Raw genomic sequence first — 23786 nt, 5'->3', positions numbered from 1 at the left:
GCACGCTGCGCTTGCACTTCGCATAAAACGGGTTGCCAGATTGGGGGCCCTATTAAAGCCTCGGGGCCCTACGCGACTGCTTAGTTCGCTTATAGGCTAGGCCGGCCCTGCATGTTCTGCCTGTGTTACCGTGGGTTCTCTCCGGGTTCTCCAGCTTCCTCCCACCGTCCAAAGACATGCATGTGTTAGGCAAAAATTGGTGACTCTAAATTGGTCCTAGTGAATGAATGTGAGAGTGAACTGTCTGTAATGTCTGTGTCTCTGTGTTGGCCCTGCGACAAGTTGGCTACTGTCCAGGATGTACCCCGCCTAAGGCCCGAAGTCACTGGGATAGGCTCCAGTCACCCGCGACCCCAAAAAAGGGAACAAGCGGTAGAAAATGGATGGAATCAACATGGGTAAAATGCCTTGCCCAAGGGCTCAACCGCATGCACTGTCAACCCTTCTGGTGTCCTTAATTTTATTAAGGAATTACTATTTTGCTTTAACAGACGTCATAAATATTATCGAAATGAAAACTGAAATAAAAGATTTTAATTTTTTTTAAATCTTTTTTCAAACCGCGAGCTGACTTCCGGCACGCTCCGTTACCCCGGTTACGCGCATGCCCGTTCGGCCTCGGGTGGGCGGAGTTTGAACGGAAGGAGGCGCTGCGGGGCGGATCGTGCAGGCGGATCGTGCAGGCTCGTTTCTTCTCTGTCATGGGCTGCGCTGCTGCCGAGCTCTGACTGACACTTCTTCTCTCGCAGTGCGGCCGCCGTCTCCCCCCCGCTCTTCTCCCAAATGGTGAAACGTCTCTTTTCTGGGATGCAATCAGCGTGAGAAAAGAAAGAAAGAAGCGGTCGAACGAGAGCCAAGCACGCTGCCGGGGGACTGACCGAACACGGTACGTACGAATCGCCCTTAGCTCGACTGCCCTTGGATTAGTTAGCGAAGGAGCCCGTGCTGTTGCTCCTGATGCTAGGCTAGGCTAACAACATGGATGCTCCTGTGTGTGTGCGCTTTGATGCGGCGGGACCGGGAGATTATCCGCTTTAACCAGGGTTTTGGTTCCCCCGCGCAGAGCCGGTGCGTTCCGGTTCCCCGCCGCCGCGAACCGTCCCGTTATTATTGCGCGGAACGGGGCGACCCCTCGCACCCGCGGCGTGTCGGTATTGACCGTTGGCGTTTCATTCAAGCGGCAGGTTCACGCAGCCCTTTGGTCGAACTGGACCTTTGGACTGGCGTAAATCCGGATTTACGCTTTCGTGACGTGACGTGAGGTTTTCTGAGGAAACGGACGCAACTTTCATTTTGTGCGCAAGAATGATAAGAACTGCTCAATGTGGTGGGGTTTGTGTTGTGAACAAAATGTAAGCAATCATTTAGAATTTCTATGGAAGAAATTTAAAAATTGGTTAAAAAAAAAAACGTATTTGAGCTTCATAAAAAAATTGTTTCCTTGTCAATAATTAACTAATAAATCGTGACTAGTCGACTTTAAAATAATCATAGTTGTTTTTTGATCATTGCAGTCATTATCTGGACTATGCAAACTCTAAAACACATTCATAAAAAAACGTCTTATAACATAGTAAGTGGCATGATTAAGCCAAAGTGTCAAAACAGAATAAACTGTTCAGGATTTTCATCAATTCTAAACTAAATTCATAAATATTCTCTTTGGCTAATGTGTTTAAAAAGTAAAAATGTACAATAGAAGTATTCATTTTACTAGTCGACTAATCAAAACATAATTGCTGACTAGTTGACCACTAGTATAACCATTAGTGGCGGGCCTATTGTCATGAATAAATGGATAATAATGGATAATAATAAAAACGATTGAATGATTGTGAATAAAATACCAATTGTCTTTAAACCAGGCTCTCACGTCACTCCCGTATCTGAGTCATTTGTGATTTTTCATATTTTGTGATGTTCTGTGGCTAATCAGACTCGCATTATATTCCACTTCTCTTTTGCCTCGACTCTGAATGTTTTTTCTTTGCAAACGGTTTAAGGTTCTATTTGGGACGCCGCGTTTCCATGGCATTGTTTGTTATTTCGAGCACATTACCGGCTTCGATCCGAAATAGATGCGGTGCCGTAGAGGACCGTGTGACGTCTAAAAGCAGGGGCCCGGGCAGGTGGGATTACAGTCTACATGCTGTGGGCGTGTGTGGGTATGCGCACACGGAGGGACCACTTGGCTCAATGATGTCAAATTGAAAACGTCAGCGTTATTTATAGTGGATCAATATTCAAAATGGATTGTGTCGTGATGAGCTCCGTGCACGAGGCTTCCTCACCACTTCAACTCGATCTCTGGGGTTTTGGCAAATGAAATATGTAATAATCACACGGTGGACAGCGAGTTGTGAGTGGAAGTCCCTGACAACATGTTAAAGGATTTATAAATGAAGCATTTGTATAATAATAATAACAAACAGGCATTCTTTAAATTTGTATTGATTGTTTCTTTTTTTATATTTTACATTTTAATTAAAGTTAGTAAGTAATTAGTTAGCCAACGCTCTGTTGTTCAAAGAGCCCATTGGTGTAGTAAAAACAACAACAATGAGATGACAATATCCTCCCGACCAATTAATAAACCAAATGTTGCCTATTCTTGTCTCCATGGAGGTGTCTTTTTTAATTTATTTTTATTTTGTTTATTTTATTTGTTTTTTAATTTATTTTAAATGTATTTAATTTTTTTCAAATTTTATTCAGTTTATTTTATTTATAGAAGCCTTGCACCTCTTCTTGTTCTTCACTCACTCTTTGTGCTTGATCCATAACTTTGTGGTAACTCATTTATCCTCCACCAGGTCTGGTTGTCATGTCGACCTTTACACTTTTATTTAATGTGAGCCGTAAACCATATCAAAGTCCCCTAAAGGCACAATAAAAGCTTAATCTGACAATTTACTTTTGTTTTTGTTCATCACATCTGCAAACCAGTAACTGCTCAATATCTAACTTTAACCTCCACTGTCTAAAGTCCAGGTTTTATGGCGCTTGAAGAAATAAAACTTAACATTTCCTTGTTGAGCATTATTCCATAATAGTTTTAGATTTCAGAAATGTTTGTTATAAAGTTGTTAGCATGTATGCTAATTGTCTAGCGAGGCTCTGGTGTAACTCACAAGTGGTAAAACGGGCCTGGGCTTTCATAGTTTCTGATGTTTGAAGGCTAACGCTAACACTCCAGTTGAAAATACATTAGTGCTAACTTGTGGAATGGCACCAGCTAATGACATGCTGAAGTGTCAAAGGGAAAGTGAAGGTAAAACTCATTCAGACCTCATGACATAAAGTTCATTTAATATGCATTTATAGTATAACATTTTCTTAATATAGTAAAATAAATCAAACAACAGTCGACAACAATCAAAGAGATGTTTGATTACTGAATCACTTGAGCCCGTAGCAGCCATTTAAACATTGTTGGCCGTGTTCCGGTACAGCTGAATGTTTACTGACACTTCTGCAAACACAGGAGTATGTCAGTATGGAAAGTAGGAAAGGACTCACTGGAAACAACGTCTGGGCTTAAACCTTCTGTTGTCATCTGTTTAGAGAGAGAGAGATGTACAAACAGTGGCCTAAGCAAGGCACAAAGGGATAGTTCTGTCTAAACGCCATCTGTACAATGTGAAAAATACAGACACAAACTACTTTCACACTTACAACCAAAGCTAAAGCGCATCACACATGAATATGGCACTCACTGTGGACATCTTTTCCTCCTGTGTCTGAATCTGATTCTGTGTCTGACGGCCTCGTTTGTTTGGACACAGGTTTTCCTCTGATATCTCCATGTGTCGTCGCTGTTATGGTCCGATCATAGGCCGTATATCAGTCTATGGCTCCATTAGAGACTTAGTGAGTTAGCATCACAGTTAGCCAAGCAGCAACTCTCAGAATCACAGTCAAGGAAAAGGTCAATAAACAACATTCACAAACATAGGAACTTGCTTTGGTGATTCAGTGCAACATACAACCATTAACAATGATAAAAACAACATATATCAGGCTGCGAAATAGCCGGGGGCCCGGGGCCCGCAAGCAGTTGAATCTCCGGCAGGCCTGCGGTTTGAAATAGGAGGGGGCCCGCCGTGAAAAAAATCAAGATTTAACTAGTAATTTGGCCATATTCGGGGCATTTTCACCGCTTAAGTTTCGTTTTGACAGACACGCTTCTCATTGGCCGAGCGGTCTTCGTGATGTAATATCGATGAAAGCGGGCATCTGATTGGCCGCTGCGTTCGTGTTGCGTTCACGTGTCCTCGGAAATGCCCGGTCTAATTTTCGGGTCAATGGTAATGGCAATATAAAATAAGATAATCCTTTAATATCCACACAAGGGGAAATGTCGTTGTTACAACGCAGTAGAAACAGGAGGAAAGGACAGATTATAGGAAGTTTCAAAAACACACTCTTAATAGAACTCTTAATAGAACAAAAACAAAAAACTCTTATTAACAAAAACTCCTCTCCTATCTTAATAGGGAATGGAGGGGGGGGGGGAAATAAAATAAAATAGATCAATAAAAATAATAAGATAAAAATAAGATAATAAAATAATGATAATAGAATAAAATAAAAGTAAAGTAAGTAAAAATGGCTCGCACAAGAGGTAATACTATTAGCAGTTAAGTAAACCGAATAAAAACAAAATAGAACACTCTTATTTACAGGTACAATGTATATATGTTAGTAGTTTCTTCTGTAGGACGTGATTTCATATATTCCCCAAGATCTCCTTGTGTCAAATGCTGTAAACAGTATTTATTTTGTATATAAGAAACATTATTATATTGATAGTAGAAAAGGCTTCAGTTGTAGTCATCTGGACTCAGTTTGAAAACTGCGTCCAGATGACTACAACTGAAGCTTTTTCTACTATGGAACACGCCTGGACGAATGAGGGATTACACAGACATTATTATATTGAAATAAACTGTATTGAAAGATCATGATCTCTGGTTTATATGATTCAGTATTTGTGCTCTTCATATCAAATTACAGATAAAAGTACTTTAAATTGTTTTACATGCTAATAACCAGGTTTAAAACAACACATTTATCTTGTTCTTATGACGCCGCGATGCCGCACGCGCTTGTGGGCCCCTGAAATTGCTTGGGGGCCCCTAACTTTGAAAATCTATTTCTCAGCCTGTATATACATAAGTCTCTGTTTTGATTTTCAAGTAGGGATGTCACCTCATCTAATGTTAGTGTTATGATTATTGTGAGTAAAAGATATCATACCGATCACATTGAGTTTGCTTTTAAAACATTCTAATAATTATACATATATGTTTATGTTAAATATGCATCATTTATAATTAAAAAGGGCTTTTGATAATATGAAGTTTGACCATATTTATCTGGTGCTGTTCCTGTCGGCGTCATGCAGCGGTGCATCTGACGCTGCCACACAGAGTGGATATAGGAGCAGGCGTTAACCCTCTGGGCATATGAACCACTACTTTCTTCACACGCTTAGAACCCTGTGGCTAATTTATCGATTTTTATGTCTCTCTCTCTACGGCCTCTAGGGGCGCTCTAGCTGGAACCTCTCTTGCTGCACAGTAGAGACTCAGACGTGTTCTTTGTATGTTGAACCTCAAAATGTTTAATTAAATCCAACTCGTATTCACTGATAAATTAGTCTAATGAACTGAATATAGCCGCGGCTAAACCCAAAGCTACACGTGGATGTGCAATACGGCGGTCAGCATTTTATAACTGTCCCTCGGATCACTACTGTGTACAATCTTTCTGTGTAAATATCTCCTGTTACATCGTGGACACCTGCGACTCAGACAGCTGCAGCCGGTATATTTTTTTCTAAATGTACTTGGTGCGGCTTATATTCAGGAGTTTAGCAATTCAGTCATTTGTGATCTTTTGTCAACTTAAGATAGATTTGTGGCTCCTTTCATGTATTTTTAAATCTACATATTGATAATTGTAAAGTCATTAGCCGCTTACCTTAGCTTGAACGGGTCAAAAGATAGATTCCCGTCTGAGGCAAAAAGATGAATAAAGTGTGTTTTCTCCTGTGATCTCTGTTAAATAAACCATGTGTAATCAGTATTAGTCTATAAATACTGCAGTGTCAGGCAGGTTTGCTCAGTCTTTATGAGATTAACATTATTATTGGAGTTTCCGCTAACTTTTTTCACTTTGTGGTGCCGTTGTATGATGGCACTTAGCACCCTCTGCTGGAGCTATTGTGCATTACACGTAAAGATAAAAAAAAAGATGAAGTTAGTGACAGTTAATCGGTCAACCATGAACACCACTATTTCTCACAATCTGTATATTTGTTGCACATTGCTGCTGATGACTCTAAGAATATAAATCTCTCCTTCCTGAGGCGATAGAGGTGGTCTTTGTGAAGGACCCGTGTGCGCGTGGAACATCCGGCATCGTCACACTTTCACAGTGATTCTCCGCAGTGAAGGGCCCTCTCTCTTTTGACAGTTCTCAGCTCGATGACACTTAGAAGCTAAACTTATCCTGCAGCTGGGAGTTCAACAGGCGCGTCAGGAGCTTAACATGCAGAAAGTGCCAGTTATGAAAATAGTTGGTGCCATTTTCCTTTTCGTCTCTTTTGAGCATTTTGTTCTGATGTCTTGAACTATTCTATTCATTATCTGGATGTTGCTATTTGCTGGATGAATGGTATTTGGGTTTCAACTCACAATTAGTTGCTAATCAAGTAATCTGATGTTTATTTTTGTGTATCGATTAACCATTAGATCGCTAAAGGCTCGTGATTATGCGATTTTTACTATAGTACAAAGCTTAAAGTGCCTTTGACTTTATGACATTTTGACTTTATTTGGTGTATTTATACCTGTTGTACATATAAATCATAGTTTTACACCAATCAAATACGTATTTGTGGAGAATAGTCAATCTGTAGAAAATGATCGGACACTCAAAGTTTAGGCATAATCTACATAAAATAATAACTTTTTTGACGCTCTAAACATTAATGCAACAAAATAATAAATCTACTCTCATACATTTGTATTTGTTAAATTAAAAAAATTGTGACATTAGATGATTTTTTTGCCCAGTGTAGGGGGGCACTTTAAAGGTACACCTGTAGGAGGGCACTTTAAAGGTACGCTATGTAACTTTCAAGTGAGGCCAAACCATCTTAATTGAGTACACTGAAATATAAATGGAAGTAACAATAGTGTTGAGGCGGCTTGTGTGAAGCTCTGATGTTGAGCCATGCTTTTGAAAGAGGAACAGTTGTGTTTCGGTTCAGACGCTGGTCACACTGGGTCATGGGTTCAATGCTCTGACGGCGGGTCACAAGGAGCTGATGCATTTGCACTTTCTGTTTCTCTCCAGTCAATACGGGGCCTCGACCGGGCTCCGTCACCGCCCCGTCAGATGTTTGCGTAACTTGACTTTTCACTATCTGCAAACGGCAAAGGTCACGTTCATATAATCATTTAGTAGTGTAAAAAGTATGTAGTCTATTTACTTTGAGTAGCAATAGTGCATTACAGACATGAGGCGTCTAAAACATGCCATTTAACCAGGAAAAATGTACTGAATGTGCCTATAACAGGTCAGACTACTTATTTTACGTAGACGCAGTCCTCCTTTTATTATTATTATTATTATATAAATTATTGATTTATTCTTTAAAGACATGTTTAACACATTTCTGACATATCATCATCTGGAATATATCGGGATAGTCCCTCCAAAAAATCTAGATATTTATGATGTTGTCAATGTTGCCGACCTGTTTAGTCAAAGAGCTCAAACGAACGAATGCACAGTCGATGGCGTCGGGTGTAGAAGTCGGGCAGCAACTTTTGACCCGATATTCCAGAGTTGTTTTCCTGACTTATGCAAAAGATCAAGTGCATTTTTCAACTCTGAGAAACATTTTCCCGAGGACCACATGAACGCAGCACGAGTCTCCCTAGTGTGAGGTCATCAATATGTTTTAAAACTCTACTCTACTTCCTGTCTTTTAACAAATTTTACAACGTTTCTTTCTTTCAGCTACTCTATTGGTGTAAAACTCATCTTCTCATATTTGCATCAGGTATTATTCAACCGAATGAAGTCAAAACTATAGAAAATCCTAAAAACCTGTCAAGCACACTTAATAGTTTGTATATTTCCTTGCAGTCCTTCTGTTCCGTCTCCACTTGCATTCGCTTGTGTCGTCAGCGTAACGATCTCGAGCCGCAGCGTTGACGTGGCGTGTCCGCTCAGAAAGCTGATTGGACATTAGCTAATGAGGTGGATGGGTCTGGTCCTCCTGCACTGTGCCAGGAACATCATCTAGTTCTGCGAGTGGAGAGCTTCTACTCGTTAAAAGGATGCTGACCTCAGGGAGACCACGTTCTCCGCCGTTTGTTTCACACGCAAACCATTCCGACCGCTTTGCACATTAGCTAATTAAGATCTAACGATAAAACTGCAGAGCCGAAATGAATGTGTCAAAATGAATGTGAATATGAATTATTTGAGCCACGGCAATAGTCATGATGTCTTTAATCATAAAACGACAGGTGGACAGATATGGAGGAACCTATTTTTATATATAAATCGCAAATTATTTGTCTTAAAAGTGTGCATCCAAACCTCGGTTTGGGTTCGGCTGTGACGGAACCACCTTATTTCATTGCGGGGCGGGTTATAAAATGCAGATCGCTGTATCATGTGTCCGCACGTCCATATTCAGCTCCTCATTGGACTCATTTCTCAGTGAATATGAGTTGGATTGTAATAAAACACACAGCATTTTGAATCTTAACAAACAGAGAACACATCTGAGCTGTCCCTACCATCCCTTCTGTCCTCTGACTCTGAGCTGATTTACCTGTGTCTGCGTCGTCACATCTGGTTCATCTGAGCTTGTGTTTGGCTGTAGACCTCTGGATTCAAAAACTCCAAGCCAATCTTTCAAGATTTGTCAGAACTAGATCTCTATTCGGTTCAAATTCTGTTAATTGCATACCATTCTTGACGCTACCTTTTCAAGACTCAAACTGATGTTTTGGAGGTTTTGCCTAAGACAATTTAGTCGTCTTTCGACAACTATGTTTATCTTGTTAATGCTTCAGTGTTGACTCTTGGACAAGAAGGTTCAGATCACAGCAACCTGAGCTCGACCAACAGCTTTAGCTCTGTCCACGGCTTCAGCAAACACGCTGCATTTGTTTGGTCTGTGGGAGAGAGGGCTGCGGTGGTGAAACAAAGGGTTTGAATAGAGCTGGAGCGCTGAGGTCAGGCGGGTGATGAACGAGTGACGATGGCGACGGCGGAGAGAAGTGAGAGAAAGTGCGGGCTCATAATGTGACTCTTGCTTCTGTAAAAAGGGAACCAGGGAAAAGTTGATGTGATGAAAGACGGCAGATGTTAAATTCAACTTGTACATTCTGCAGTTAAAAACAAAACTTGTTTACTTGACAGTAGAACCGTAACTAGGATTAAATAGTTGAGTTAAACAGTTAGAGTTATTTCCAGAAATGGCAAGTAACAAAGTATTTGTACATTGTTACTGTACTTATGGGCAAATGTTCTGCATTATTTGTATGGTTATTAGCCTTTAAACATGGTCAAGAGTGCCTCTTCGTATGGCATCTCATGTTTTTATTACAAACAAAATTACATTTAGATCTCTGCTGATACCCATGGGACTAGCTGAGTTTTGGCGCATAACACAATATAGGTTGTATGTATGAGGTTTTTTTTTAAGTACCCATAACTGCTTGTCAGTACTTGGATGCAAGACCACTGTGGGGCGCTAGAGGAAATGTAGTGCTTTCCTTAGGCAAGACACGTCACCCACTTTGCCTGGAAAGGTGGAAAATAAATACACTGTAATATTTTTTTCCAACAGATTTTTAAGTTTTAAAGGCGCTAATATTTACCGCCTAAAAAAATTGAAAAACAACCACTTCTTTCTTACTTTTTCCTAATGCGTTTTTCCGTCTCAGTAAAGCTAACAACATCTAGCATGCTAACAGCACACTTCCCGCTTTGCAAAGAATAAAACTCTATAATGCAGACAGCACACAGCGGTCTGATTTTGACCATAAACCGTGCTTTTACGTTTTACATCTCTACTGGGGCTTTACAGATTGTACTAAATGACATGAAAATAATCTGGTTCGGCTTCTGCAATTGCTATGGCAACGATGCTTGATTTCCATCACTCTGAAACTCACGGATATTATGTCCAAGTGATATCATCTATATTAGCCCTTCTTTGTTTATGTTATCTTCTATATCAGCTAATTGTACAGTCCCTAACCAACCAACTGTCTAATTCTAAACGTGAATGAGCTGTGAATGAACTCAGTATTTTGGCTGCACAGACAGATGTTCATTAGAAGCAGGACGCAGCTGCAGAAGTGTCGCTTTGCCCCTGATCTGAGCTCAAACTCTGCCCCAAACCACAACATTCTCCTGTACAAAGCCGACGCCATCGTGGGCTTTGGGAGGGTGAGAAGTCGCACAGATTTAAGCTTTAATCTTACACATCTGTAGCTGGCTGAAAGAGCAGATATTGCTTATTCTTACCAACAGAGCTGAAGGCTGGATCATATATGGATTATTTTCCTTCATTTAATTGAGTAATCTATTCAAACCATATTTAGAAGCATAATAAATAGTATAGTATAGTAGTATGTCTCCAAAACTGCAACATTTCACTTCACCAGTCCAAATGTCCATGAGGAGTGCATCTGCCACGTTTCACAGTCTCTTTAATATTGAGTGTTGAAGCCGTGCCCTCCGTGTGCCACAGATTCACCTTTTAATTAGATGTGTAATTTAAACAAATCTACAAGGCAATCAAATAATAATCAAAGCTTTCTTGTAATCAAATAACTCTAACTAATTACTTGCCCTGTTCGCCTTATTCCAGAAGCCCGTCTGAGCACTGCCTTCTGGCTGTATTAGTGAACACAGAGCTGCGACCTCCAGAGAAAGTAAGTTCTCTGCATGAGTTCATTGTTGACGTGTTGGTCACATGAACATCGGACATTTTACACAAATCAATCGACTTTAGAAGTGCACAAGTGCAGATCCGTGGCAAAAAGAGGCAAAAGTGGGCGGGGCAGAATAAGGTCAATGCGGCCCTTTAACGTATAAATGCACAGAAAATCCCGGAGTTCTATTCTATGGTGTGGAGTTCTGTTCTATGGTATGGAGTTCTGTTCTATGGTGTGGAGTTCTGTTCTATGGTATGGAGTTCTGTTCTATGGTGTGGAGTTCTGTTCTATGGTGTGGAGTTCTGTTCTATGGTGTGGAGTTCTGTTCTATGGTGTGGAGTTCTGTTCTATGGTGTGGAGTTCTGTTCTATGGTGTGGAGTTCTGTTCTATGGTGTGGAGTTCTGTTCTATGGTGTGGAGTTCTGTTCTATGGTGTGGAGTTCTGTTCTATTCTGTATTCTGATTGTAAAGCATCTGTTCCTGAGTGGATGTGCTTGGGCAGGACAATAGTGAGCAGGTCTGATTTCCATTAGCGTAGCGTGTGCACAGGCAGCAGCTGGCTCTGTGCAGTCGATAACAGACGAGTGAAGCGCTGCCCCCGAGCGACAATCGCAACAATCCACAACAGTTTAAATCAAAGAGAGACCATAAAACCACTCATGAACCCTTTTATTCTGTTTTTATGTGGCACAGTGGCACAGCTGTTAGCGCTCTGGCGTCACAGCAAGAAGGTCCCGGGATGGGCGGGGCCTTTCTGTGTGCAGTTTGCATGTTCTCCCTGTGTCTGCGTTGTTTTCTTCCGGTTTCGCATACCACTAAAAACACGTACAATGGCCTTTCCTGGTTAAATAAAGGTCAATAAAAAATATCAAGTACTTTATTTTCTGGATTATAAGTCACACCGGAGTATAAGTCGCACCATCCAAAAAATGCATAATAGAGAAGAAAAAAACGTATATAAGTATAAATAAAAGTATAAGTCGCACCTCCGGCCAAAACTATGAAAAAATGTGCGAAAATACGGTATGCAGGTGTTAAAGGGCCACCGTGTTATAGTTCCTTCATGAAAATATACTTGTACTTGTGTTTTTCTGTCGTTTATGCCAATGGAACGTAATAATAACAATACTTAATATTTACTGCCGTCCTCAGAATTCAAAATGCTCTGTTCCAACTGCTGATGTCATGAAGTGATGCCCTCCTTCTATTAAGTCCTTAGACCGTCAACTCAACATTTCAGGGCTCAAATGGCGTTAAAGTGGCTGCACTGGGTTCGCTCTCGGTGTCAAAGTGCGACCACTGTGTGCTGTCTGCATCTCATTACAAAGCACTTTATAAGCAGGAAGTACAGGGTTAGCATGCTAATGTTTGTGTTACTGTGACTCTGCTCCGGCCTCTCTCTGAAAGTCGTGAAAAGCGCGGTGGACGATGTTAGGAATGCGTTCCAAAAGTGAGGAAAACGTGTAAACCACCGGGAAAAATGTGTTCCGTTAGCGTAGCTTTGTAACTATAAGCATGCCTCGCTAATGGCTAACAAATATCGTTTTTTGCCGCCTTTTTAAACCGCGTCACTCCGGTCCCTGCGCCTTCTACTGGCAACAATGGGCCGGCTAACTTTATCCACGCACACCAGGTTATTTTAGGTTATGAAATATGAAATACAGAGGCTTTTTCCAGGAGTTTACACTTTTGTCCTGATTCACACCAGATTTGACTTTGGGGCGGGCCAGAGCTCACACGAGTTATCAGTTATATTTGTGTTATTCATAATCAAAAAAAGCTAACGTGAGAAGACGCCTGAAGAGTACGCCGCCGCCGCCGCCGCTGTGGTTTTACTCCGAGTTTTTTTTGTTTAAGAAACTCTTTGAACTCGGCGTCCCACACCACAGGCTTTCATGATTTGGAGTAAAAGAAATATTTGTGCGTCTGCCAGACAAATACTGCTGTCCCATGTGTTCCGGAGCGGTGGTTCCCGGGATGTTTAATTGTGTTTGGCCTGCCAGGGAAATGAGCAAATGGCCGCACTAATACAGTGTCTTCTCTCAATGTGTATTTCAATGGAGGAGGCCAACGTTATAGTCGATAATCGTGATTACTCGTCGCACTATCTAAAGGTAATAGGTGAAATATTAGAAACACGGCCATTTTAGATATGGAATTCTATCATGTAAGTTTAATCTATACGTTTATCTATGAAAAAGTAAACTTATATGTACTATAAGTGCTATAGAATATAAATATTTAGAAGTTTAAGCGCTCCTGGCGGCAATGATGGCGGAAATAAAAAGCCTTTGTGCAAAATTTAAAGAAACACAAAAGACTATTGATATTGACAGATTTATTTTTATTGGCCATTAAAAAATTAAACGTAAATATCTTCCACTATCAGTTTTTTTTATCGACCACACCTAATTTGAAGTTTGATATACGGGTATTTTTATATATTTTCATATTTTTTCCCAGTACTGTGGTTTGTGTTCAACTAATGTTTCGTAAGTACTTGTAGTCGTCGTACTACTTGGAGTTTACTTATTTGAATGAATTGTATCTGGCATTAATATTTTTGGTCCTAGTCTGCATTCTGTATGTTTTCTTCCAGACGTTGGTGTTGACTGAGGTTAAGAAACCCTGTTCTATTATTGTGTGGTCATAATAAACGTAATAGTCATGCCGGCTTCATATTTATTCATTTTTGACACAAGACTTTTTGAGTCTGGAGCAGTAAACCTGATTTGGGCTGATATGAGAGATAGTGTGTGACTGTACTGCACTGTCTCGCGCTTGTCTCGCGCTTGCCCGGCGCTTGTCCGGCGCTTGTCCGGCGCTTGTCCGGCGCTTGTCCGGCGCTTGCCCGGCGCTTGCCCGGCGCTCGCCCGGCGCTCGCCTCGCACTGCCCGGCGTTTGTCTCGCACTTGCCTCGTGCTTGTCTCGCACTTGCCCGGCGCTCGCCCGGCGCTTGCCTGGCGCTTGTCTCGCACTTGTTCCTCACTCCAGGTGTGTACAGACCACAGTAGTGGAAGAGGTTCTCCATTTCGTTACTTAATAAAAGTACAGATACGCGTGTAAAAACAAAAACAAATGTAGCACATAAAAATCTACCCAAGTAAAAGTTTGTATATACCAGTTTAACTATTCATTTTGAGAGTTAGTTTTTTTTTAAATTAACTTTTACTTTGTACTCACTTCCTCTCCACCCCCGACTTAGACTTGGTTCGCTCTTGTTCTAGTCCAGGTTTTAGTTTGATTTGTTCAGTCGTAGTTTAGTCCCAGTTTGTGTCGTTTGTGCGTCTTTGAACCGCACACTCCATCTAAAGCCTCCTTCTGTACCATGTGCCTCGCTGCGCTCCCATTGGCCGGCTGCGCTCGCACTTCCTTCACTCACTCTGAAGCGCCTCTTTATTCCACAGAGCGTTATTAATCCCCAGAGTAAACATGGAACGGCGCAATAGGTTAATCCCGGTCACGTGGTCCGGGACGTGCGATGTGATTGGTTAATCCGGGCGTGTGTGTGGCGTGTGTGTGTGTGTTTGTGGTGTGTGTGTGTGTGTGGACCATCTGCCACACAGGGCTCCAGGGACACAAACAGGCTTGAAAGGTAGAATCCATTTTAGAAAACAAGACCGCTCGTCCTATTGACTAAAATGGCATTTGTCCATTTTTACATTTGATTCTTAAAACGTTCACACCAAGTTTCACCCAGACAGAGACTGAACCAGGATTAAATGGTTCTGAATCAGAATTCCAAACCAGCGTGTCCTAGAAAGCACTAACCCTAAAGAGGATGAACATGCGAAGCTTCAGGATGACTTTTATTGCCATCGTCGGTGAAAGAAATTCAAAAACTTGGAACTTGGGGAATAATAATAATAAAATATAATAAAGTGCATTTGGCAGATTTCTACGATTTTATAATTTTGACTTTATTTGGTGTAAATATGCTTGATGTACATATACATTATAGTTTTACATCAATCAAGTAAGTAATTGCGGAGAAGTTGAATTTTTTTTATAGTAGTAGTAAATAAAAAATCCATTGAAAATGACAGGAAGTGACATCACACTAGGGACACTCGTTCCAGGCAAAGTTTATGCATAATTTACACAAATAAACAACTTTCTTGACTATTTCAACATTAATTCAAGAAAACAAAGTCGCGCTCATTTATTTTTATTTGTCAAATATAAAAAAATTGGGACATTAGATTTCCGCTGCAGTGTAATTTCCTAGTGTTATGTCATCAATTACAAACGGGAAGTGAAATTATAAACTTAAAAATAAGCTATTCTGGGATAAGATTATTATTATTATTTTTTGCAAAATTAAAAATATTTTTTTTCTTAACTGCATTTTAGTTCAATGAGTCGTCCGACCTGTAGGGGGCACGTTAACCATGATAAAATAAGATGTTTGCTAGATTCAGTAAAACATGAGGGAAATAACTGTTCTGTGAGAGGGTCAGCTCTGACCTATAAACAAGGTACACTTTATTCATCTCTACATTTTACCCATCTTTCAACCACGACCCTGCCGGAGCAGAGAGACCCTGCCGGAGAAGAGAGAGAGACCCTGCCGGAGCAGAGAGAGAGACCCTGCCGGAGCAGAGAGAGAGACCCTGCCGGAGCAGAGACAGAGACCCTGCCGGAGCAGAGACAGAGACCCTGCCGGAGCAGAGACAAAGACCCTGCCGGAGCAGAGACACAGAGACCCTGCCGGAGCAGAGACAGAGACCCTGCCGGAGCAGAGACAGAGACCCTGCCGGAGCAGAGACACTGCCGTATTAGAACACTCATGGACCGGGACCTCACCATTATTACGTTCATCGACAATTGTGATTATTCAGGTCACAATATAATCGTAAGAACCAGAAAATAATAATTTTAGAAGCAAGAAGAAGCTCGTTTGGAGAGACCAGTGAACAGGGCGTTACAGTAGTCTAATCTACTGGAGACAAACGCATGGATAAGTCTCTACAAGTCTGGTTCAGACACTATACTTTTGATTTTGGCCATGTTTTTTAGATGGTAAAAAGCTGCTGATGTTACTGATTTGTTGTGGCTGTTAAAGTTCAAGTCTGAGTTCATTATTACCCCCAGATTTCTAACTTGGTTTGTAGGTTTCAGAGCGAGTCTCTGGAGGTGACTAACACTTTCTCTTTGTTTCTGTGGAACAAAGACCATGATTTCAGTCTTTTCTGAGTTCAGCTGGAGAAAGTTGTTTTGCGTGTCTTATTATTTTATATCCCGGATAAACGCAGTATGGTATTTCTTTATAAAAGGTCTGTGGGCCCTGCTATTGACCTTAAAATGTAAATATAGGTATTGGCAAATATTGGTTATCAGCAAAAGAAAATCCATATCCATCGATCCCTACGAATTATTTATTTATTTGATACAGACACTTATTACATATACATATTAATGAACATATGTAAATGACAGTGTAAATATGCCTGATTATAGCAAAAATGTTCCTTTCTGTCTCTTGTCCCGCGGCAGGATACACAGAAGACAATCACAAAAACATTACAAAATCAAAACGACATGAGACGGTAAAAGGCAGTTAAACACAGACTGGGTTTTCCTTCATCCACAGTTTAAGGTTTAATTTGACAGTTCACGGTGATGGACGTTCTCTTATTGTCAGAGGAAAGCTGTTCTAATCATGACACGTCCTGCTCTTTCTTTCCTTTGGCTTGAAACTGGCTCTTTTACTGTTGAAGGCTGCATCTTCTGCTTTTAATTTGACAGCCCTTTCAGTGTATACGGCAAAGCCCAACCTCAAACCGAGACATCGCTTTTATTGTTCCAGCTCTGCCGCTCACGTTGACATATTTGTGTGTCCAGGTGCGTGAGAGCGAGCCACGAGCAGCGACAGAGCCATGGAGCCCCACAGACAGAGGGCGCTGTCCACGTCAGGAGAGTCACTGTACATCGTGCTCGGAGTGGACAAGGCCGCCACCCCCGAAGACATCAAGAAGTGCTACAGGTAACTGCTGCTGCTGCTGCTGCGGGTTTTATCTTGGACTGAACCAGGTCTAAGCCAAGATTGAACCAGCTCTGAACTCGTACAAGACTGTTAAATCAGTTCATATTTTAATACAGCATTTTATTGTGTGATTTTTATTTTTTATTTCCGGATGAGAACTAAATCGGCTCAGTGCATTTCAGCTGGTTTCTATTCAGTTCTCTCTCTGGGGGTTTTCCGAGCCGCGCTAAAATCACAAAAAAAGTTTAACAAAGTAGGATTTCACTCTCAGTTTAAGATCAGGTTTAGGGACAGAACAATAAGGTGCCTTTCACTGAGAGGATTCAGGCGCCTCTGGACCTTGGGCCGGGGAAATACTTACTTATACCAGTCTGTATGCTAATGCTAATGCTAATGCTAATGCTAATGCTAATGCTAATAATTACGAAAATCAACACCACAAACTGATGTAATCTTCACATTGGGAATTCTTTACTTTACCTTGTTTTTGTTTGTTTTATACTTCTGGTTTCCACTGCAAGTTAGCATTAGTGTTGCTTTTCTAAACCCAGAAGTAAATAGTTCAAAAGCATTATCTATTCGTCCTCAAATATGAAGTAAATCTGATTAAATATAGATTTGACTAATAACAATAGTAATGTTGATTTCACACAAAAAAGAGAGATTTTTTTTTTTTTAAATGTATTTCTCAATTGTCACGTCCAATCAGAAAGCAGAATGAGCTCTTGACTTTGGGTTGCCAGGTCCTACAACTAAACCCAGCGCGTGGCTCCTCAGCTCCGTCATCGTTTCAAACCTTCTGTCTTTTAAGCGTTCTTTCCCGTTCTGCAGAAAGCTAGCGTTGAAGTTTCACCCGGACAAGAACCCCGACAACCCCGAGGCCGCAGACAAGTTCAAGGAGATCAACAACGCCCACTCCATCCTGTCGGACGCCACCAAGAAGAACATCTACGACAAGTACGGCTCCCTGGGGCTGTACGTGGCCGAGCAGTTTGGAGAGGAGAACGTCAACACCTACTTTGTCCTGTCCAGCTGGTGGGCCAAGGTAAGGACCACCACCACCGCATCCTTTTTAAGGGTTCATGTGTGTTTTATAGTTTCTGCAGAGCCTCCGCTGTCTGTGTTCAGGAACTTTAGCATTTAGCTCCGATCTCAGTCCGTCCCACTTTGCAACTGCGAGGAAAACCAGCCCCCAAAGTAGCCTCGTGTCTAATCTTTTATATTATTTTGAAGATATAGCCCTAGATAAATGACTTCTGCTACATTTACCACTGTATTTGAGGGGTATCAAGCCTCGTTTCATTGTATCAACCGCTAAGTACTCTCAAAAGTGGAAAGATGCTATTGTTTTCACTGTCCCACACCCCGGCCCCTGACCTGTGTGTGTGTGTGTGTTCTGCAGGGCTTGTTCTTGTTCTGCTGCGTGGCCACAGGCTGCTACTGCTGCTGCTGCCTGTGCTGCTGCTGTAACTGCTGCTGCGGCAAGTGTAAACCGCGGCCGCCCATGGACCAGGAGCCCGAGTTCTACGTGTCGCCCGAGGACCTGGAGGCACAGATGGCAGCCGACGAGAGAGGTGCGAGGGCGTGGCAGAGCATACAGTACACTGAGGAATGACTTTGTACTAATGATGCAGAGAAGCCAACGGTTGAAGCTCTGTAGACGGCACAAATTTTAAAAAAAGGCCGCTTTCATATGTGGAAATGAATCCGATCTGAACGTCATCAATCGTCCACATTTAAAGTCACAGCTAAACGTCACAGTTCTGAGTCAAAGTGGAGAGAAATGTCATACAAAAGAGCGAAAACTGCTGAAAGGAAGAAGTTTGTGAACTTAGAAAAATATCAATTTAGTCAAAAATAGAGAGTTTGTACTGTAATCGAGCGGTAACTGAGGAGATTGTGAAGGAGCGAGGGATTAAGCGCTCCCGGCTGGAATGACGGCGGGAAGAACGTCTTGTGCAGCTCCTCTTCACACTAAATTAAGTTTCTGTGCTTTCTTTACATGGCAAATTGGCCAGATTTAAATAAAAAGCTGCTCAACGACACCAACTTAACCCTTTTCGAACCGTGCCAAAAGTACAGACCGGCAAATAAACGCCACACGTTCATCCCGCGTCGTGGCCAATCGATGAAGACCTTTACGAGTGTTTTTGTTCTCCTCGCAGACGGAGAGCCCATCGTGATGCAGCCGTCCTCAGCCACAGAGACCACCCAGCTCACCTCGGACGCCCACCACAGCTACCGGACCGAGGCCTACTAGCACCAGACCAGGCCCGGGTACCAGACCAGGACCGGACCAGGCCCGGGTACCCGAGCCTCTACAGCCACATGGGACACAGCTACAGAAGGAAGCATTACAGTCTGAGGGCCCGTGATCCCACCTTTAGCCGTTTTAATTTAACTCAAGTCATTCACTCCTTCACACACCAGCAACACACACACACACACACACACAAACCTGGGTAATTTACACATCAAGAGGAGAAAGAAAGAAAAAGAAATATCCAAACGGGCGTAAATTAGCTCAATATTTTCTGCATCACCAGCATTTCATTGATTTCAGATTTGAATTTAAGCAATATGTAATTAAGCACAACGCCCCCTAGTATGAGAAAAGTCCATTTGATCTGTTTAGTTGCAGTAGTTTTAGTGCTACGTGCTTAAAAGTACACATGCTAATTGTACTTTTTTTTAACCTATCGTATGTTGTCGAAATACCTGGCTCCATCTTTAAAACAATAGTTGAAACAGAAGGTCTTGAAGGCGTGAATAGCGTTCACTACTGTCATGTCTGCAAGAGCTTTCCTGCTAACGTGTCAGTTCACTTCCTTCTGTCCCCAGCAGAGGGCAGCCAAGCATTCAAATGTCAAAATGTGGAAAAAGTACACATTTTTAAAACTTTAATGACTCCAAAGTGGTCAATAATCGTATAATTGTCTTAAAATAAAGCAATAATACGTCAACCATGAATGACGGCGGCAGTTGTGACGATTCGAGGAGCGCTTGAATGTGGCAGTGCGTCTCAATAGCGGTCCCTGTGCGCAGAGACGGGAATGGGGTCAGTCATCCGCATGTACAGTACATCAGACCTGGAGCTCCGCGCAGCCCCGGGGCCCCTCGCAGTAATGACTGGAGATCACAGTTCAACAGGTGCTGCTCCTTCACATGTCGCGCTCGTACTTCTCACTCAGACGGGTCGTGATGGATCGGTCCGGAACACAAAGGTTGGCGTCTCCTCGTAAAACGCCAAGATTATACTGCTCAGTTCAATCCAACACGTGTTTCTGTTGAGGTTATGCAGGTGCCACCGCGGCGCTCAGACTGTTGGCAGCGAGTGGCTGAATTGTGTCGGTGGGAAGTCATGATATTTTCTCTAAACACTAAATAAACTCTAAAACTAAAATGTGAAGGAGCTGCTAGAAAACCAGAAAAACAACACCGCTGCTACGCTCACTTTTCTCAGTGATACAGACTGTGGATCACACTTAAGTAAAGTAATGACCTTTCTCTCCAAATAAGATGTCTGTTGTGTGCTTTGGGAAACTTAATATGGCAAAATGTGAATTGTCAAAGTCATTTCAGCAAAACAAAAGCTACACAGACAAACATATTAAGCACAAACAACTCAATGGAACACATTTAGTCAGTCGTGCTGCCCTCAGTTTAGATGAGAAGGACAACGACACAGAAGTGGAATCATAAAACCTGATTTTGTCCTTAAAAATCGCTTTGTCCCACTCTCTGTCCCACTCTCTGTCCCACTCTCTGTCTCACTCTGTCCCACTCTCTGTCTCACTCTCTGTCCCACTCTCTGTCTCACTCTCTGTCCCACTCTCTGTCTCACTCTGTCCCACTCTCTGTCTCACTCTCTGTCTCACTCTGTCCCACTCTCTGTCCCACTCTCTGTCTCACTCTCTGTCTCACTCTCTGTGCCACTCTGTCCCACTCTCTGTCCCACTCTCTGTCCCACTCTCTGTCCCACTCTCTGTCCCACTCTCTGTCTCACTCTCTGTGCCACTCTCTGTCTCACTCTGTCCCACTCTGTCTCACTCTCTGTCTCACTCTCTGTCTCACTCTCTGTCCCACTCTCTGTCCCACTCTCTGTCCCACTCTCTGTCTCACTCTGTCCCACTCTCTGTCTCACTCTGTCCCACTCTCTGTCCCACTCTCTGTCCCACTCTCTGTCTCACTCTGTCCCACTCTCTGTCCCACTCTCTGTGCCACTCTGTCTCACTCTCTGTCTCACTCTGTGTCTCACTCTGTCCCACTCTGTCTCACTCTCTGTCTCACTCTCTGTCCCACTCTCTGTCCCACTCTCTGTCCCACTCTCTGTCCCACTCTCTGTCCCACTCTCTGTGCCACTCTCTGTGCCACTCTCTGTGCCACTCTGTCTCATTCTCTGTCCCACTCTCTGTGCCACTCTCTGTGCCACTCTCTGTGCCACTCTCTGTCCCACTCTCTGTGCCACTCTCTGTGCCACTCTCTGTGCCACTCTCTGTGCCACTCTGTCTCATTCTCTGTCTCACTCTCAGTTGAGGGGCAGTTTTCCAATAAATGATGTCATGTGCATAACTTCAACAGCCCTATACACGGCTTTAAGAATTATGAGACATTTGGATCGTTGCCATAACAATTTAAACAAAATAATATAGCCCCAAAAAGCTCCCAAATATTGCATGAAACTGAAAGCGGAAGCAGGCCCTACATGAATGTAAAAACAATGTCATGAAGCGTCTGAGAGTATTGATTTGACCAACAGGAAGCTACAGTTCAATTCAAACGCTCTAGTTAAGACAAGTTTTGATGGAAAAGTAATTAATTGTTTGCATCCTTTGCTCTGCCAAAAGTCTCTGTTCCATTCGCTGCATTTGCATTTGTGAACTCGCCAACACTGAAGCTTGTGATAATAATAAAGAAAACGTGCTCTGCCAATTTACTTAAGCTTGAATTGCGTTTGTTGCCATTCTTTATGTCGACGAGCTGCATCAAGTTTACACATTTATAATACTTTAAAGCCTCACTAGGCCAAGATATTCTGTAATGCCACACTGTAAACCAAACCAGAAGAATTGTTTTTTTCTTTTCTTTTCCTCCTCTAAAACCCAGTGTCGTCCACCCAAACACGCCACGCCCACGCCACTAACCGAGCCCCCTTTTTACTTCAGCTCCTTTTTTAGTTTTTTAATCGTTTGGTGTTGCGGTAACATGCTGTAAATGTTGTGTAAACAGTACGTTTTAGTTTTCACTGTATTCTTTTTGTTCCTTTGTTCGAAAAATACTTCCAATGCGTAGTTTTTTTTTCCTTTTTTATTTATGTTTAGGTGAGAAATGTCCAAAGTCTTAAGCGTTTTTAGACACACAATCAGTCCGCGTGACACGAGTGAGCGATGCAAAAAAAAAAACGCGGTTGTCAATACTTTTTATGTACATCGACCCCACTATTTTATCATAAAGTAATTTTGTACATATCACGAGAGAGTGCAATAAGAGCTTTTACAAGTTTCTTCTATGCTTTCCTTCACTCCATTTGAAAAAACGATTCCTCGCGTCATTACATGTTTTTGCATCTGCGTTCACGCCGAATTTAAAGAGACAGTTCGGGTTTGATGGCGGAAATATCGGCGAGAAAAGACTCTTCGATATCGATACTTCGGCTTCAGGTTTCCTCCGACATTAGACAAAATGGCACGCATTTTACCCCAAAACGACGCACAATTGGCGCGCGACGAAACCCGATCCAAACGTGCGACCGTGACGTGGGAGAACATGCAAACTCCACTGTTATATTCCCAATCTATTGTACTCTGCGGGCTCTTTCGATCTCTTTTTCCATTACCGTATTTTCCGGACTATAAGTGGCACCGGACTATAAGTCGCACTAGCCAAAAAATGCATAATAGAAGAAAAAAACATAAGTTGCAATGGAGTCTGAAATGCGGTTGCAAGTGTGAAAATACCAAATAATATCACATATAAGTTGCTCCGGAGTATAAGTATATAAGTATAAGTCGCACCGCGGCCAAAACTATGATAAAACGTGCAACTTATTTTCCGGAAAATATAGTAAATATGACACGAGTGCGACGTTTGCCCGATAAAGCTGAAGTACTTCCGCTCGAGGTCATTCTAATATTCTAATGCAGTATTACCAACAAAACTACACATTCACACAGTTCCAGGGTCATTTTGAGGACATTGCTGCGTCGTAAAGCGTCTCCCAGCGCGTGGCATGTTCAGTACAGATTATGATTATTCGATAACTTAATAAATCGATGATGATTTAGTTGCGTCTCTTAGTTTTACCCAAACTCCACTCATTGGATCGAACTGTCTCTTCAAACGACACATCTTATGCCCCGCTGTTGACATTTTATAGGGCCACTATAAAATCTCCAAATCTCATGTTTGTACTGTATTATTATTATGATTATTATTACTATTATAGACCAAACGTGAATGAATGCAGAGGAAAACCAAGACTGGACTTTAGTACCACTATTCTAGGATCTAAAACCACGACGATAACTAAGATAGAAAAATGATGTACGTGTGAATATAGCAACCAGATGATATTGAAGCATTATTTTATTTATTTTCTTATCTTTTTATGGATTGAAAATGAGGTAGATGGTTGAGCCAGGTGCATAGGAGTGCCATGAGGGGCAGTTAATAAAAGTTAAGTTGTTTTTTCTTTGTCTTTAGCATGGACTGTGTCGCGTCTGTCAAGAAGACGCATGGATAAATGATTATCTAATGTTGTAAAATAAATGTTTCTCATGCTTCACCGTGTTCTGATTTCTTTTGTTTTCTTTTTTTTTGGT

At 41.9% G+C, this 23786-nt stretch overlaps 1 protein-coding gene across 1 annotated transcript; it reads left to right on the top strand.

Moving 5' to 3' along the window:
• Positions 1-765: 765 nt before the first annotated feature.
• On the top strand, positions 766-23749 carry dnajc5ab (DnaJ (Hsp40) homolog, subfamily C, member 5ab). Its single transcript, XM_072448779.1, has 5 exons — positions 766-886; positions 16824-16965; positions 17797-18010; positions 18368-18539; positions 19131-23749. The coding sequence occupies exons 2-5, from the start codon at positions 16859-16861 to the stop codon at positions 19223-19225; spliced, it is 588 nt and encodes a 195-aa protein (XP_072304880.1). The 5' UTR covers positions 766-886; positions 16824-16858; the 3' UTR covers positions 19226-23749.
• Positions 23750-23786: the final 37 nt, after the last annotated feature.

This window comes from Eucyclogobius newberryi, unplaced genomic scaffold (genome assembly GCF_026437365.1).
Source record: "Eucyclogobius newberryi isolate DKJ021-1_F unplaced genomic scaffold, fEucNew1.0.hap1 SCAF_17, whole genome shotgun sequence".
Taxonomy (NCBI): domain Eukaryota; kingdom Metazoa; phylum Chordata; class Actinopteri; order Gobiiformes; family Gobiidae; genus Eucyclogobius; species Eucyclogobius newberryi.
The sequence above is the reverse complement of the archived record's forward strand: the minus strand, read 5'-3'. Positions and strand labels throughout refer to the sequence as shown.